General features: G+C 43.6%; 1 protein-coding gene across 1 annotated transcript in view; it reads right to left on the reverse strand.

The window, feature by feature from the left end:
- Positions 1-18,830, reverse strand: part of LOC126263445 (irregular chiasm C-roughest protein) — a 357,515-nt gene that overhangs the window by 197,644 nt on the left and 141,041 nt on the right. The window contains exon 4 of the mRNA XM_049960539.1: positions 7,202-7,385. Coding sequence (XP_049816496.1) covers positions 7,202-7,385 — 184 coding nt within the window. The remainder of the gene's footprint in view (positions 1-7,201; positions 7,386-18,830) is intronic.

The following is an 18,830-nucleotide window of genomic DNA, read 5'->3' on the forward strand; positions in this document are numbered from 1 at the left end:
GACGGATTCAAGGAACTCTGCTACCTTGGCAGCAAAGTTACATTTGATGGACAGTGCAAGAAGGTCACAAAAAATACACTACCATTGGCGAAAAGTGCATTCCTGGCGGAGAGAAGTCGATTAATATGAAATATAGGTCTTAATTTGAGGAATAAATTGCTGAGAATGTGCGTCTGGAGCACGCCATTGTATGGTAATGAAATATAGCGTGGGAAAACCGGAACAGAAGAGAATCGAAACATTTGAGATGATGTGTTAACAAAAGAATGCTGAAAATTAGGTGAACTGACATGGCTAGGAAGTTCATTCTAGAGGAAATAGGTTCTTTGTATTATTCAGCGAATTAGTGGTCCTGTAATTCCACGCGTTCCCGCATGTACTACCCCATTCTCAGTATTTCTCTCTCTATGCAACTGTTTGCCATATTTATCGCCTTTGTTGTGTGTATTTCCTGGGCGTTCAAGTCCTTGGCATCATTGACATAATTTATTGTAATAATTAGTATTCTATTTTCTTTTGCACTTTTATTATCAGATTATGCATTTTATCTTTCATTGAGTTTTACTTGCACGATCTCTTTCACCTAATCTTCCTCTAGCTTACGATTTCTGATATTATTTCTACACTCCTGGAAATTGAAATAAGAACACCGTGAATTCATTGTCCCAGGAAGGGGAAACTTTATTGACACATTCCTGGGGTCAGATACATCACATGATCACACTGACAGAACCACAGGCACATAGACACAGGCAACAGAGCATGCACAATGTCGGCACTAGTACAGTGTATATCCACCTTTCGCAGCAATGCAGGCTGCTATTCTCCCATGGAGACGATCGTAGAGATGCTGGATATAGTCCTGTGGAACGGCTTGCCATGCCATTTCCACCTGGCGCCTCAGTTGGACCAGCGTTCGTGCTGGACGTGCAGACCGCGTGAGACGACGCTTCATCCAGTCCCAAACATGCTCAATGGGGGACAGATCCGGAGATCTTGCTGGCCAGGGTAGTTGACTTACACCTTCTAGAGCACGTTGGGTGGCACGGGATACATGCGGACGTGCATTGTCCTGTTGGAACAGCAAGTTCCCTCGCCGGTCTAGGAATGGTAGAACGATGGGTTCGATGACGGTTTGGATGTACCGTGCACTATTCAGTGTCCCCTCGACGATCACCAGTGGTGTACGCCCAGTGTAGGAGATCGCTCCCCACACCATGATGCCGGGTGTTAGCCCTGTGTGCCTCGGTCGTACGCAGTCCTGATTGTGGCGCTCACCTGCACGGCGCCAAACACGCATACGACCATCATTGGCACCAAGGCAGAAGCGACTCTCATCGCTGAAGACGACACGTCTCCATTCGTCCCTCCATTCACGCCTGTCGCGACACCACTGGAGGCGGGCTGCACGACGTTGGGGCGTGAGCGGAAGACGGCCTAACGGTGTGCGGGAGCGTAGCCCAGCTTCATGGAGACGGTTGCGAATGGTCCTCGCCGATACCCCAGGAGCAACAGTGTCCCTAATTTGCTGGGAAGTGGCGGTGCGGTCCCCTACGGCACTGCGTAGGATCCTACGGTCTTGGCGTGCATCCGTGCGTCGCTGCGGTCCGGTCCCAGGTCGACGGGCACGTGCACCTTCCGCCGACCAATGGCGACAACATCGATGTACTGTGGAGACCTCACGCCCCACGTGTTGAGCAATTCGGCGGTACGTCCACCCGGCCTCCCGCATGCCCACTATACGCCCTCGCTCAAAGTCCGTCAACTGCACATACGGTTCACGTCCACGCTGTCGCGGCATGCTACCAGTGTTAAAGACTGCGATGGAGCTCCGTATGCCACGGCAAACTGGCTGACACTGACGGCGGCGGTGCACGAATGCTGCGCAGCTAGCGCCATTCGACGGCCAACACCGCGGTTCCTGGTGTGTCCGCTGTGCCGTGCGTGTGATCATTGCTTCTACAGCCCTCTCGCAGTGTCCGGAGCAAGTATGGTGGGTCTGACACACCGGTGTCAATGTGTTCTTTTTTCCATTTCCAGGAGTGTATTTTATTTATTTTATTGTACTGTTTTAAATTATTTTCCTTCACATGTTTCAATTATGTTGTTTATATGAAGGTTTGATTTCATGCAACTGTTCTGGAATTGTTATCCTGTTTATCTGTCAGTTTACATGTATGTCTTTCTTTCGATGGTATTTTTTATGTAACTATTCATTTTATAATTTATAAATTTTTGTAAATGCTTGATTTATATACTGTATTTCTTTTGTTTTGTTCACTCGAACGGAAACTCTCATCTTTCTTACACAACGGGATTGTAGAATTACAGCTGCCATTACCATTAAAGTAACCACTCATTTGTTTTACAGGTAACTCTGCTCAAGGATTTGATATATTTGAGCTTAATTATGTATAAAATTATGAATCGCCAGTCTATTTTCACAAACAGCACTAAGAGGTACCGTGACATACAGGTAAAACAATTTGCAACTATTTTACATTTCTGTTATGGACGGATTTCAGTGGCAGGCTTAGATGCTGTTCGCATATTATATGCTCTTAACCGGTTCGAGCATTTGCAGTGGCTTAAGACTACAAGAGAGGAATTACAGTGCAGCGAAGAAAATCTGTTAGTGAAATTTCTCAAACCTTGCATATGCCATGCTAGAGAACATCCTTCTTTGCATTGCCGATGATGCACTTTCAGTTCTCTGTGTTCCAAAGCAAAGTTTAATTTCCTGTATCATGTATATGAGAATTTTGGACAACATGGTTGTGGAGAGAAGCAGCGATTAGTATGATTAATCAATAATTCAAGAACAATCTTAATCGCATTTATTATTATTATTATACCGCCAACCGGTTTTAGCCCGACTAGTTTCCTGCCGTTATGTAGACAGGAGTGACACCACCAGCAGTCGACCAATGGTGTAAACGCCCAGAAGATGACCCCTACGTCGGGTTGAAACCGGTTGGCGGTATTATCACAATAATAAATGTGATTAAGACCTTGAATTATTGATCTATATGAGATGATTATTGAAGAACTACTTATAGCATTACGTGACTATTATAAAACCCAAAATTTTTCTAATCGCAGATGCTCACATTATCATAGTGATATTTTGGAATGCAAGTAGGCGAAAACATGGCAGTAATTCCTCAGAGAGGGCAGACATATTCGCACTTCGTGTTCCAGTGACTACGGGAATGTCAAGATACTGGCCACAGCATTAGTCAAAAAATAATCACCTCAACCGAGGGAAGGAATTCCACCTTGACCAATCATGTAAAAACTCATTTCATAGCTGCGCTCTTTGAGGAAATACTGTGAGACTCTGCTGCCTGGCATTTCGACATGTACCCTCCATTTAAATAACGTCAGTAAAAATATCCTATAATATTTCCTTACTGATTTCCTGCGATGCTTTGCCTCACGGACGTCGATTCGTAAGTCCAGCAATAGTCGGACAACATTGTAGTACTCCAAAGGCCTTGATAACGCTTTTCTATTTCAGAACGTCCTAGTGGAACCAATCTCTATGTTTGTCACTAACTGCACCTAGTTTTTCCGGGAGTAAGTCCACAAGGTCGTTCGACAAATGTATCTTATGTTATATTTTACCATCCATCTGCGGGTGTCATTTCACTAGTTCTTGTACGATATCGCGATAGTTTTCAGACTTATGGTTCCCTGAAAAGCTCTTACAAACACTTATGAAAGAGAGCTATGCCTTGTTTTCAACATCAGTCGACCAGTCATAGGGAAGTTCATCAGCCATTAATTCCGTTATTTGTGACTGTATAAACATTCCCTCCCTAATGTTTTGCTTCACGGAACCTTGGAACTTGCCTCGCAGATACATGAATCAATGTGACGTTTTGTCCATCGCTTTCAGGAAGTTTCGGTAATATTCACTTTAATATGCAGCAGAGGTAAATATAAACGGTTCGGTCGAGCAAAAGGAGTTTTCTTCATATTCTCGTCTCCAGGCAGGAGTTCTTTCTGAGCAGCATACTTTTCACAGAACAGTGTGTTTTGCTGCCACACCCGTACCCGAGCTGCAAGCCGAGCACAACAGCAATAATCTTGAGATCTCCGCATATATGCCTTCATCTTAACTGCATGTGCCATCTGAACAGAAAGAAATTTGTTCCAATTGTGGAGAAGTATAGCATTCAGACAGAGCTTACTAGAATCTACGAACAAACGTCAATCTCTTTCACTGAACTTATTGGCAAGCGGCTTCACAAGGGATTCGATGTCATTACAAAACCATGTCTACTCCCTTGGAGAAAATATTCACGAAAACGACTATAGCGCTCACAATGAACGCTGATTTTCTAATCACAAAGAAGAAGACTAGAAGCTCTCCCTGATGCTTAGACAGTTTTAGATCACGAATAAGATCATTGACATACCCTTGAGATAAACAAATGTGCCTCATTTGATTCACAGAGGTATGAAATGTACTGTAGGTATGCATATTTCCTTCACTGTGTTCAAGAGTTCGTCACTGTATTCGTCTTCGCAGATTGTAAATTAGAGTATTGCACAGTTTGCTTTGTTTTAGAAGTGATTCCATCTATTTTTGTCACACAGAAATTGATTACCTACTAATCATGGGCACACCAACATACATCCAATGTGATCCTTTTAACTAGCCTGTCAGAAGGCTAACACATGTCAGATAGCATATGTGGCGGGAGGGGCCCATTTTTTTGTATTGGTCGCCAACCCTGCACCCAAAATATAGTTCATAGAAATTTTTTACAAGAGTTATCTAGCCACAGATTTAACACGAAGAATTTTGTTATTTATAGAGAAGTGAAAAATCACTTCATCTGAATTTCCACAAAAAACAGATCTTCAGACGCTTAGAGATCTCCCACTACTGAAACCGAAGAAACAGACACAACGTGAAGAAATACTACGTGAACTTGACTCACCAACCACCTTCGTATCCTGGCAGTGAATGCCGGAACAAAGGATAAAATAACAAATTCCTTGAGCGTATTTCAATTATTTACCAACTGTTACATCCACCAAAAACAAATAAAAACTAATTAATGAAGCAATGCCAAAATCACCAATATTTAGCATTTTTAAGTTGTTTTATACACTGAACAACAAAGAGGATCACTTCTTCGGAACAACATAATTGTCTCTCATTGCGACGCATCACTGTGAAATTTGACTTCACCGTGCGTACGACCTTCCGCTCTAATGGTGCATAAGCGTAGCAGCCTGTGACGGGTTCAACGACGCTTCAAACAAAAAGGTGCCCTCGCTTGCGAAGAAAAGGCCACAGCTCACACGTTCACGTAGGTTCTATGGTGGGTTAACGATGTTACTTTGGCACCTAATTTGACCCCAGTTCTGGAGAGGGCCATCGTGGACGTGTCACGCGATAGAATAGTAGTCAAAGCCCCTCCAACCCACATTTCACCTCGTATTTTATCGCTGCGATTCAGGTCAGAGCTGCGACGCCGCGCGTTTTTCAACGCGGAAATTTCTCCAGACACACCGTCACTCAGAATCGACAGGAAGAGGCCTCAGAGTGCTGCATAAAGGCCGTCAACAAAACCGTCGAAAACGACACTTGACAGTGGGAAGAGCAACAGAAAGACGTACTACACAACTTCTGACACTGCTAATAGCCTGGCTAAATGCCCAGTAAAAGTGGTCGCACCTCTTTGGAGTGCAGCACGACCGTAATTTTTGCTATCATGTACGAGTCGGAAACACTGGGGATCGTTCAGAACTATTAGACGAAATCTGAACATCATTCGAAGCAGCAGGTAGTACTTACTCGAATGCTTTCTCAGTCTTCCTGTTTTGCCATCTCCTATGGCATTATCATCCAGGAGTGTAGGGCTAACGTGATATGAATCAACAAAAGGATCCCTCTGTAACACCTGTCCCCCTCCCCGCCAGTTCAGCAACACCCTTCATGCCACCCACACTTTTGATGGCGACATTACTAATGAACCTGTCAGAAACTTCGACACTAATTCAACCTCGGACTGCCCTAGCGCCTCAGTTTTAGGTAACCCCTTCGACACCCGTTAGATTGGATTATAGGCACTAGAGCAGCTGCGAGACCGGTGTCGAAGTTTCTTATAGATAAAGAGGGATTCTTTGCCGATTTTTTATGCCATGTTGACGTTTCATTCCTGCACGATCACGCCACGGGACGGGGCAAAACATCAGAGCTTAAATTGGATTGGATTGTTTGGGGGATGAGACCAAACTGCGAGGTCATCGGGCTCATCGGATTGGGGAAGGACGGGGAAGTAAGTCGGCCGTGCCCTTTCAAAGGAACCATCCCGGCATTTGCCTGGAGCGATTTCGGGAAATCACGGAAAACCTAAATCAGGATGGCCGGACGCGAGAGCTTAAATAGCGTAAGTACCTCTTGCTAGTTCGAATCACCTTAAAATATCGTCCGATGACTTGAAACGGTCCTTATTGGCTTCAGTCTCCACACGATAGCAAAAACTGAGGCTGAGCGGCACTCCAAAGAGGTGCGACCACGTTGAATAGGGATGCAGCCCCAAAACGGTTGAAACTTACGAGGCTGTCGGCAGTGTGAGAACTTTTGTAGAATGTCTTCCTATTGGTGATGGCACTGCGAATTACTTTTTTCGACTGGGACTTGTGTCCCTGGGAGAGACTTGGTTTCACTGACGCCTTTTCTGCAGCCCCCTGAAAGCTTATCGTGCTGATTCTGCGTGGCGGGGCGTCTGGAATATTTTCTGCATGATTTCTAAGCTAGGTGAATCGAACCTCCAACATGGAGGCGTCGCCGAAACCCAAGGCGACGTGGCAGGGCGCCACACTTTTGCACCTAAGACTGTAAATTTGTAGGCGTCTTTGAACCAAGTTTCACACTTACGCGTCGCTATAGGAAGCCAAATGCAGGGTTTCGAAAAAAGTAATCATTTAATTCTCTTGTGCAGTGTACTTGGCACCCTATTACGAAAACTGACGGCGATAGGAAAGTACGCATTTCAGTTCCGAATTCAGCAACGACGATTTAGTTAATAACCACCGTAGATATTATTTGTGACAAAAATGCTAATGAGCAGTGTAATTAACCACATAATTCGAAAGAACTGTTGGTTGGGTGACTCGGTTCCTGCTATGTAACCCAAGACTCAGAAGGGATTGCGAAGTGCCGCTGCTGTGTACTCACCCCGCACGACGAGCCGCACCGGCGTGGAGGTGAGCGCGTCCTGCGTCGTGTAGTCGGACGGCGTCACCTGGCACTCCCACTCGCCGTCGTCGAACTCGAGCGTCGCGGCGCGCACCAGCAGGCTGCAGTCGCCCTGGTCGCGCGCGCCCGCCCACTCGTACTTCTTCTCGTAGATGCCCACCGGCTGCGGCACACACACACAACACACGTACTCAGTCATCACGAGTCCGAAATCCTCCACACTCAAAGGGCGATACAGGTACATAAGTTCTTAGCGTTTCTCCAATATGTTCAATAATCCCTACAGATACACGTAACAGAGACTTTAGTGGTCAATAATATATCTTTTTCACTGTTTACAGCAGTATAAACCACACACTCTGGTAACTTTTCGATTTCGCGAATGTAGCAATCATGTCGTTTTGGGGCGAAGAACTCGTCGAGCCAAGTTCTCACCGCATATTCGTCCGGTAAGCTCGTTCGATAGAGATTGGAAAAGGCGAAAATCTGAGGGCACAAGATCAGGTGAATAAGGTAAGTGTGGAATGACTATACAACCTAACGTTTTGTCAGCCTAGCAGAATACCGATGGGCGTTATCGTTTAATAGCATCTTTCAAGCAGTGTTCATGGTCATTGTTCTTGGATTGAGTTTCCAAGACGTCTCAGTTGCTGGCAGTAAATAGACTACTGGCCATTAAAATTCCTACACCACGAAGATGACGTGCTACAGACGCGAAATTTAACCGAGAGGAAGAAGATGCTTTGATATGCTACTGATTAGCTTTTCAGAGCATTCACACAAGGTTGGCGCCGGTGGCGACACCTACAACGTGCTGACATGTTGAAAGTTTCCAACCGATATCTTATACACAAACAACAGTTGACCGGCGTTGCCTGGTGAAACGTTGTTGAGATGTCTCGTGTTAAGGGGAGAAATTCGTACCATCACGTTTCCGCCTTTGATAAATGTCGGATTGTAGCCTATCGCGATTGCAGTTTATCGTATGGCGACATTGCTGCTCGCGTTGGTCGAGATTCAATGACTGTTAGCAGAATATAGAATCGGTGGGTTCATGAGGGTAATGTGTAACTCTGTTCTGTATCCCAACGGCCTGGTATCACTAGCAGTCGAGATGACAGACATCTTATCCGCATGGCTGTAACGGATCGTGCAGCCGCGTCTCGATCCCTGAGTCAACCGATCGGGACGTTTGCAAGACAACAACCATCTGCACTACCAGTACGACGACGTTTGCAGCACCATTGACTATCAGCTCGGAGACCATGGCTGTGGTTACTCTTGATGCTGAATCACAGACGAGAGCGCCTGCGATGGTGTACTCAACGACGAACCTAGGTCCACGAATGGCAAAACGTCATTTTTTTCTGATGAATCCAGGTTCCGGTTACAGCATCATGATGGTCGCATCCGTGTTTGGCGACATCTCGGAGAACGCACATTGGAAGTGTGTATTCATCATCGCTATACTGGCGTATCACCCGGCGTGATGGTATGGGGTGCCATTGGTTACACGTCTCGGTCACCTCTTGTTTACACTGACGGCACTTTTAAATAGTGGACGTTACATTTCAGATGTGTTACGACCCTTGGCTCTACCCTTCATTCGATCCCTGCGAAACCCAACATTTTAGCAAGAATGCACAACTGCATGTTGAGGTCCTGTACGGGCCCTTCTGGATACAGAAAATGTTCGACTGCAGCCCTGGCCAGCACATTCTCCAGATCTCTCACCAATTGAAAACGTCTAGTTAATGGTGGCCGAGCAACTAGCTCGTCACAATACGCCAGTCACTACTCTTGATGAAGTGTTGTATCGTATTGAAGCTTCATGGGCAGCTGTAGTTGTACTCGCCATGCAAGCTCTGTTTGACACAATGCCCAGGCGTATCAAGGCCGTTATTACGGCCAGAGGTGGTTGTTCTGGGAACTGATTTTTCAGGATATATGCATCCAAATTGCGTGAAAATGTAATCATATGTCAGTTCTAGTGTAATATATTTGTCCAGTGAATACCCGTTTATCATCTTCTTCTTGGTGTAGCAATTTTAATGGCCAGTAGTGTATCTGCAGTGATGGTTCATCTCGGGGAAGCAATTTGTAATACTCCACACCGTCGCTGTTCCACTAGATGAATAAGATAATCTTTTGTGGATCAGCGTAGGTTCTTTACGGCAAGTGGGTTTTTAATTTGGGCTCAGAAATCCCTTTATTCTCCTTATCTTAACATAAAGATACCATTACTCGTCACCAGTAACAATACAGGATAGGAATGATCATTGTTGTTCACGAGCTAACTGTTGACGAGGAAGCAGGGATGCACTTATGGCCACCCACTGATTTTTGTTACTTTTTCTTAGTGCTTGTGGTATCCATACATCCGATTTTTGAACCTTCCCCCTAGCATGCAAATGTTGCACGATGGTGGAATGGTCACAGCTCATCACATTTGCGTTCTCCACTATACTGACATGGGTCATTGTGGATTAACGTATTTAAACAACCTTCATCAAAGGTTGGTGCATAATTATTCCTGAACGTGGGCAGTCACTACTGCTAAAACGGTACCGCTTAAAACGAGAAAACAATTTTCTTGCAATGCTCTGTTCTGTGGCATTATCCACATTTACGGCGCAAATATTTCTCGCTGCCTCCGCTGCTGTAACCCCTCTGCTGAACTCAGACAGAAGAATGCGTCTGAAATGTTCGGATTTCTCCACTAGGCACTCTATTTCATAGCGTCCACAAGTCCACTCACTACTCACCGCGTCTAAATGAGGAGAGGACAGTAAGTAAACTCAACAGCAACATTTAACTACAAGCCCGCATCTCGTGGTCGTGCGGTAGCGTTCTCGCTTCCCACGCCCGGGTTCCCGGGTTCGATTCCCGGCGGGGTCAGGGATTTTCTCTGCCTCGTGATGGCTGGGTGTTGTGTGCTGTCCTTAGGTTAGTTAGGTTTAAGTAGTTCTAAGTTCTAGGGGACTTATGACCACAGCAGTTGAGTCCCATAGTTCTCAGAGCCATTTGAACCATTTAACTACAAATACAAAATGACAATCTATATATAAGCAGCCGGCCGAAGTGACCGTGCGGTTAAAGGCGCTGCAGTCTGGAACCGCAAGACCGCTACGGTCGCAGGTTCGAATCCTGCCTCGGGTATGGATGTTTGTGATTTCCTTAGGTTAGTTAGGTTTAACTAGTTCTAAGTTCTAGGGGACTAATGAACTCAGCAGTTGAGTCCCATAGTGCTCAGAGCCATTTTGATAAATAAGCATATAGCAACAGGAATAGCAACATGTAGAACAAAGCGGCTACGAAGTTAAGCACCAGTCAAATATCATTATTCGTCATACAACTTATTCATTCTCACAGAAAATTGGGGAGAATTACTGGAAATGTTGCATGGAGTATATAGATTCTAGATCGAGGGTAAATCGAAGAAATGAAAAAAATGAGATGTAGCAGAAATGAAAAAGCGACAAACTTAACATCAGAATTAGGGATCACGAATTCAAGGAACTCTGCTACCTAGGCAGCAAAATTACATTCGATGGACGGTGCAAGTAGGACACAAAGAACAGACTATAACTGGCAAAAAGTGCATTCCTGGCCAAGAGAAGTCGATTAATATGAAACAGTATTGTATGGTAATGAAACATAAAGAGTGGGAAAACCGGCGGAACAGAAGAGAATCGAAACATTTGAGATTTTGTGTTAGCAGAAGAATGTTGAAAATTGGGTGAACTGACATGACTAGGAAGTTCATTCTAGAGGCAAGTGGTTCTTTGTATTATGCATTGAAATACTGGTCCTGAAATTCCACGCGTTCCCGCATCTACTATCCCTTTCTCTGTATTTCTCTCTCTACGGAACTGTTTCCCACACTTACCGCTTTTGTTGTGTGTATTTCTAGAGCGTTCATGTCCCTGGCATCATTGACATAATTTATTATAATAATTATTGTTCTGTTTTCCTTTGCGCTCCTATGGTCTTTTTTATTAGCAAATTACGCATTTCATCTTTCATTGAGTTTTACTTGCACGATTTCTTTCACCTAATCTTTCCCTAGCTTACGATTTCTGTTTTTATTTGTATTATTTAATTAATTGTACTTTTTATTTTTCTTCTAATGTTTCATTTATGTTATTTAATATGAAGGTTTGAAATCATGCAAGTGTTCAGGAGTTTTTATTATGTTTATCTGTCAATTTACATGTATGTCTTTCTTTCGGTGGTATATTTTATATATCTGTTCATTTTAATATTTGTAAATATTTGTAAATGCTTAATTTTATTTACTACATTTCTTACGAAAAGCAAAATAAAACATTTTTTCCTGATTTTGTCGGTATGTAGTGCTACTCTTGTATTCATCACCGCCCTCTGGCGGCTTAAATTGTCTTCCTGGTTTTTGCGTTATAGTTAGCCACTTAACCTGTCATAGCAGCTTTCTTTGTTACATACTACCTCTATGTATCTGATCACCAAGATGTTCAAGGTGTTTATTCCAGTTGTTTAATTTTTGACGATATTCGTATTTTCATATCCCGTACATTCCTTACATAGTTAGATTTTCTGATATTTGCCATGTATTTCTGGTTTGCAGACAGATTGATGGTGGGCTCTACTCGAAACGTATGAAATGAAGTAATTAATTTGTGATATGGTGGCCTCTTATTCAGTGACCAATCTCGGCAATTGTGGAGTATTACTAGCGAACATACGCACAGTTACTATGAGCTCTACCTACGGGTAGAACGCCGCTCTCTGATGGACTGCAGCACTTCAGTTGAAAATAAAGCGCCAGGAGGATGCAACACAGACATGTGTGAAACCGCGGAGTGAGCATCCATCATGTCATGAAGGAGAATCGCCACCAGGTCTTGATCATCACGTTAAGTGCAGAAGGCTTATCGATCAGGGAAGTTTCTGGACATATGCACCGGAATCAAACTAATGTTGTGCAGACATGATATCGGTTTGAGTTCACAGGTAGTGTTAAGGACTTACATCGCATAGGCCGTCCACAGAATCAGCCATACCTAAGACGTTTGCCCCGAAGGACCCATGACCTGAATGCTCCAGAATTGAAATCGCCGTTCGAAGAGTCTACAAGAAGTCATGTGTTGCATCAAACAACATGGAGACTATTGCGTGATGTGAATCTCCATTCCCGACAAGTGTGGCGAGCGCCGCGTCGTACATCAGAACGCCATCGACTCCGTTACAAATGGCCAGAGAATCATGGAGAATGGACGCCCCAGGATTTGTGTCGATTGTTATTTCCGGCAGAAACTTCAGTCTATTTGTTCCCCGATAATCGCTGACGACTTGTGTAGAGACCACCAGGTAATAGGGAATGCTTCCAAGACTGTGTCCCACGCATGCTACCATGTTGTGGTGGAGTGGTGTTCTGTCATGGCATTACATGGAACTACCGTACACTTCTCGTGACTGTTGAGGGTAATACCAAAGCTCTACGGTGCAGGGACGAGATTCTACAAGGAATAGTCGGACCATGTCGCTAACATTTGGGTGACGATGAGCACCTGAGTTATTATCAATCAAAATAAAATATTCAACTTCATGGATGATAACTCGGTTTCTCGTCGTGCTGTTCTCGTGAACACGTTCCTTCAGCTTGGTAGGATCACCAGAAATGAGTGACATGTCTGTACTCCACACACGAAACTAGACGAGAATGTGTGGGATCCATTGAAATGACTGTTTTAGGATATAGAAATGACCACGTATTGTGCCCAACGTACACGAAATCACCGTTGAAAGGTGGGACAAAATGTATCTGACCTCATAGTCTCTTCGATGGTGTATCACGACCGATTCAATCCTGAATCCGAGTAAGACGACTTTTCAACAAGTACTGCCGGTGCTCAGGAGTGCTGTGAAAAATCCGACACGGGAAGTAGACGATTTTGTCATTGCACAAATGATTATGCTTTCGTTGATTTGGATATATTGCAGATTATTACATACGCCGATGATTATTTTCTGCGTCATGAATTTTGAAATAATGGATTTAGGCAAAGCTTTTGTTGACTCGCTCTCGCTTAGCAAGCGAGGCCAGTAGGCGCAACTGGAGATGCTAGAGCATTCCATGAACCGTGCAACCTGCTGAATCACCAGTGATAACTAATTTTCAGTGCACTTACCCACGTGAATAGAAGGTCGTAAAATGAATGCTAAAAACATCAGTTCAAACATTTACAGACAAATGCACCATTCAGAAAGAGATTTTCACTCTGCAGCGGAGTGTGCGCTAATATGAATCTTCCTGCCAGGTTAAAACTGTGTGCAACATGTTTCGAGTTTCATCCTTGAGTGGGTAAATGTGCTTGCAAGGGACGTTGAATCTCTTACACATAACGATATCGTATTCTCCCTGGTGAAAAGCTTCTGAATAATGCGCATCTTTAACAGACATCGGACAAGGTTACATGACCATCTATTATCGGTTAGCAGTTTCTTTCCATTTTGTTGCACTGTTATTTATTGAGCAATGAAAACGGCTTGTAAACTCAAAAAGGAGGTTTTGAAGTTGAGTTATACAAATATGTGAGCAAAGTGTACTGAATAATAAACAATATGAGAGTTTTTTTCACTGGCAGGAATGTGGGCCGAAAGGGAAAGTGAAGACTTTACCCTCAGGGATAGTCGATAACTAAGTGCGGAAAATGTGGGATTGTTCTGTGCTTTATACCAGAAATGAATTGTTTTAAAACATTTCAGATGCCATAGTATAAAATGCAGCAATTTTTTCGGCCACAGGAACAACATTGCAGTACTTTTATTACAGCACCCATCCCCCTTTTTGGGCAATGATTCTTACAGGTAACATAATGAATTTTGGAACGCAGTAACTAAAATTGTTCACATGACCATGTAAATCTATTTTAAGTTAGTTAAAACCTTTCTTCACAATAATTTGTGTGTGCCCAATAAAGGGTTAAATCACAAATGAGAATTGGGGGGGGATGTTACTTTTAACATTAGTACGAGGAAATTCAGACTCAACTAAGGACCAGCTGTGGATGGCGCCATTAGTTCGATTCTGTGTCCATCAAAATTGGTCAGGCTATCTCTTAGTTAGTCTTCCTAAAGAGCTTTCGCGTCTTGATATATGTTATTTTAATGTTTACTTGACTCTTGGTTTTGTCATACATTTTATGTGGCCTTTTTATCTTGTCTGCTGTTGCTCTATCGTGTCAGTTATGTTTTGCATATTCAGCTCAGTTCTGATGCCATAATTTCTGTTAAGGTCTAAAGTTGGTAGCCCGACTGCCTGACATTCCCTAGTGAGACGCAACCTCAAATATACTTAGAATCTCTAGAAAAAAGCATTCTGCAAAAAGTATAATAACCGAACGAAAAATGGAAAGTATCTACATTACGAATAATCGAGGCGGAGATTATGTAAATACAACGATTATGAGGACTGTAGTGCTTAGTACATCACAATCCATAGGCAGCGCTCCCGCGAAACGTCAGGATTGACTCCGTGGTATAGCGGCAGAGTGCCACAGCCCCCTCGATAGTCCGGCCTTAACAGCTAACGTAACTTTTGGAGCGAGAGTTATTTAATATATCGCAGGCTCTGTGCATCAGGTTATGAAATACTCTAACTAGCATCCGCGATATGCGTCGAAGTGAATGCCACTTTCACCTAAATTCTTTTGAGTTAGTGATTATGTCACGGAACATTCCTAATGGGGACGCTTCAATATCTACATCATCTTCATCTTCAGGGGTTAGGCGTGACACCTGATTCATCTTCGTGTCACTGCTAGCTGCTCCTGCTCTTCTATCGAATAACATAAATTTTCATCCAGTGGTGAAGCAAACAGAACACATCTTATTGTTGATGAATACAGCCGTTAAAGACCCCAGTCTTCTGAATGTAATTAAGGCTACGCGACTGAGAAAATGTCAATAATCAGCATGATGAGTGCATACTACTAATACTTTTGGAGCCTAAGAAGTGGAAGGCGTTTCTATGTAACAAACGCGTAACTCACCTCATCGAGAACTGGCATAGTGATTAAACGGGTCTACAGATTATACATACAAAATTATTGAAACTCAGCAGTACATCTGGTCGGAGAATGGAAAGTCACTAATGACTCGTAAGTCTGTATCGAATCAGGTACAATTTCACCACTCATGTGGTTGCGGCGTAATGAAACATCTGTGACTCTTCACTGTGAGGCATTTGAAACTTTGATCAGCTGTGATGCAATAGTCACAATCGTAAAACTACCTAACGTTTTTGACTGTTATTAAAAACGTTCTATATTAAAGATTTAATGATATGTTGGTAGGTTCAAGATCCTGAAAATATCTTATCACAGCCTCAGCAATGTCACACTGTTTTCAACAACATATAACGTCAGCGTATGACCACTACAAAAAAAAAAAAATGCTAGGTTCATTAATTGTTGTGGACCTTTGTTAAAAATACACATTGTGGAGAGATATTGATGTAATAGAGGGTACAGAATCTGAAAATATTTAATATGGCATTTATTGTGCAAAGTCGCATCTACTACTACTACTACTGCTGTTGCTATCACTTAAATTTTTACACAATGTTTGACTGAAAAGAATTTAAAAAAGTTGTAGAGTTCGGTAGAACAGTTCATTAAAAAATCAACATTATTATTTCTTAAAGTTTTCTGCGGTGGTGATAAAGTATCCCCGTGGGTAATGACGTCATCGAATAACCGTTGGTATTGCTAGGCTTAAAATTATCCTTCTCCCTAGTTGAGATTACTAAAGTCCTGTTGAGTGTTGGCTCTCACCTGAGAGGTAGTAGTCTAAATACTGGCGACAGAAGAACTTTTCTCATTATGTAGCAGCAAGTTTCTGTTCATAATACTGAAGTAAATTTTGGTCACCTTTGGATGCGGAAGTAAAGGTCAGAGGAGTCCTAACATTATTAGGGAGAGATATCGAATTTTCCGCTACTGGGTTTCTACCTGTCCTTTCTTTTCATTTGTAATCTGAGCCTGACACACTATGTATTTTAATTTCTTTGCTTTTACACACGCCAAATCATTCAAATGAATATCTGAATCGCAGCCGATTCTGCTCAAGCTCGCAGATGCTATTGGCAGAGCTATCTATGAATGTTGACAAGACCTATAAAATACACGAATATATAAACGTGATATACCGTATAATTTAATGTCAGATAAAAACTGGCATAACCTGCTACACCATGGACGCACATTAATCCAGTAGTATACGTCGAGAGACATTTCATCCGCTCTGCATACTCTGCAAACCACGGCGCAGTGCATGGCAGAGGGATCCCGCCACTGGAGCGGGGGAAGATTGCCTGCTGGTTCTATGAGCTTAATAAATGATCTCCGAACCCCAAAAGCCGTGACAACGACTAATGTCAAGATAAAACGCTTACGGTAGGAAAAGCAACAAGTACGGAAACTACAAACTTCTCGGGCGCTGAGATAGTTTGCAAAAGTGTGCGTGTGTGTGTGTGTTTTATATAATCTTGTCCTCGTGATCCCTAGAAGCGCACACACGTAGGAACTGCGGTACAGTCATAGAGGCTGAACAGCGATTCCTGGAAAATTGTAAATAAACTTTATCTAGGTAGTTGTCAAGTATCCTATCCAGATTTTCAACATAACCGAGACGCTCTCTTGCAAGTGAAACAAAACTGTGACGATTATTTATATACGTTCAATATCCCCTGTTAGTCGTATTTGCTATTAATCTACGATGAAGAGCGTTAGTGTTTTAGAAGAAGTTGACCTTGATGATTTACGCATTTTCTCATTACCCTACAAATTTGCCGAGGTCTGCACCTAATGTCCCTGCTATTGAGCTTGTTACACCCAAATACACGGTACAGTCACATACATGTGACCACCACCTGTGTCCGACATCAACGTTCAATGACCACTCACAGACGGCAGCTGGCAGCATCAGCAGTGCAGGGTATGTAAAGCGTTCGGCAGCGATGGACAGTGCAGTCGTTGTCGTAATGTGGAAACGGAACGATTTATCTTGCGTCCAAATCGACAACATCATTGGCCTTCGGACCAAGGACAAAAGCATTTTCGAAACGGATAAGTTTGTAAATTATTCTCGTGCCGCCGGCCGCCGTTGTTAAAGTATACCGTGCGTGGCAAAATGGCGCCAACCAAAACCGCCGACGAGGCAATGAGGTGCACTACGGGCCATAGATGGCAGGCGTGAACAGCCCAGACGACCCAAAGGGCTACCAACAGTCTCACCTTGACGAATGTTCAGCGAACGTAGCTACATACGGGCATCCGCGGCAGACGCCTGACTCATGCACCCTTGCCGATTCCTGTTAATCGCCAGAGAAGGCTGCAATTTACACGCCGGTACATCCAGTGAGTTGTGGCAGGTGGTCTTTCCACATGAACCACGTTTTGGGTTCCACTGGGTGTGAAACGTCTGAAAGCAAACATCCTGCAACAATTGTGAGAAGGGTCCAGGTCGGAGAAAGGGGTACGGGGGAGGGTCGTTATGTCTAGGTTATGTTTTAGTGGCATTCCCCTAGTAATCTAGGCCTTCTGAATGGCACAATGCATCAACACAAGCACGCACATGCACTTAGTGAACTGTTTGTTTTTCCTCGGCACGATGGCATCTAACAGCAAGACAATTGAACCAGTAACGCAGTTCGCAGTGACACGTGCGTGGTTCGAAGAGCACCAAGATGATTTTACCGTACTGCTCTTGTCTCCAGACTCCCCAGATCTAAACTCAGTCTTTACTCCATGGGACCACCGGACTCGAGGTGTTCGTTCATGGATCCTCAACCGAGAAACATAGTGTGGCTGTGGAGTCACGGTGGCTTCACATCCCTGTCGGTACCTTCCAGAACCTCACTGATTGTCCTCCAGCACGTCGCACAGCAGTTCTCGTTGGAATACGCTTTTGACCGGCAGTCACAGTGGACAGTGTATGTGTAAGAATTACCTAATACCATTTGTGACGCAACGATATTGTAGCCGTAGGATTTTACTGAAAAAATGTTCAAATGTGTGTGATATCTTATGGGACTTAACTGCTAAGGTCGTCAGTCCCTAAGCTTACACACTACTTAACCTAAATGATCCTAAGGACAAACACACACACCAATGCCCGACGGAGGACTCGAACCTCCGCCGGGATCAGCCGCAGATTCCATGACTGCAGCGCCTAGACCGCGCGGCGAGGATATTACTCTCCTCCTTTTTGTGAACGATATGCAGAATAAAGATGTAGATGTGGATGTAGCAAAACAGAATTCCCGGCCGTGTAGCTATTACTCACCTACATAGCGAAATGAATGGGTATAATTTTGCAGATTCTATTGAACGCTACACCAGCAATTTCATTGTTAACCTCCTACTATTAATTAGTGTGTCTATCTGATGTGTTTCACAGAGGGTGAGTGTGTGAGTTTGCAATTTGGAGAACTGAACCAACGCTTCTCAACTGGTGTTAAAGTGAAGTTCCTTTGAAAAGTGGGTGAAAAATCGAGATTCGTAAGAACTCCTTAGAATTCACTGCAATCCACAACTTCAATCTTCCTAAAGTTACTGTTTACGAA

The sequence above is a fragment of the Schistocerca nitens genome, chromosome 6 (genome assembly GCF_023898315.1).
Source record: "Schistocerca nitens isolate TAMUIC-IGC-003100 chromosome 6, iqSchNite1.1, whole genome shotgun sequence".
Lineage (NCBI taxonomy): Eukaryota > Metazoa > Arthropoda > Insecta > Orthoptera > Acrididae > Schistocerca > Schistocerca nitens.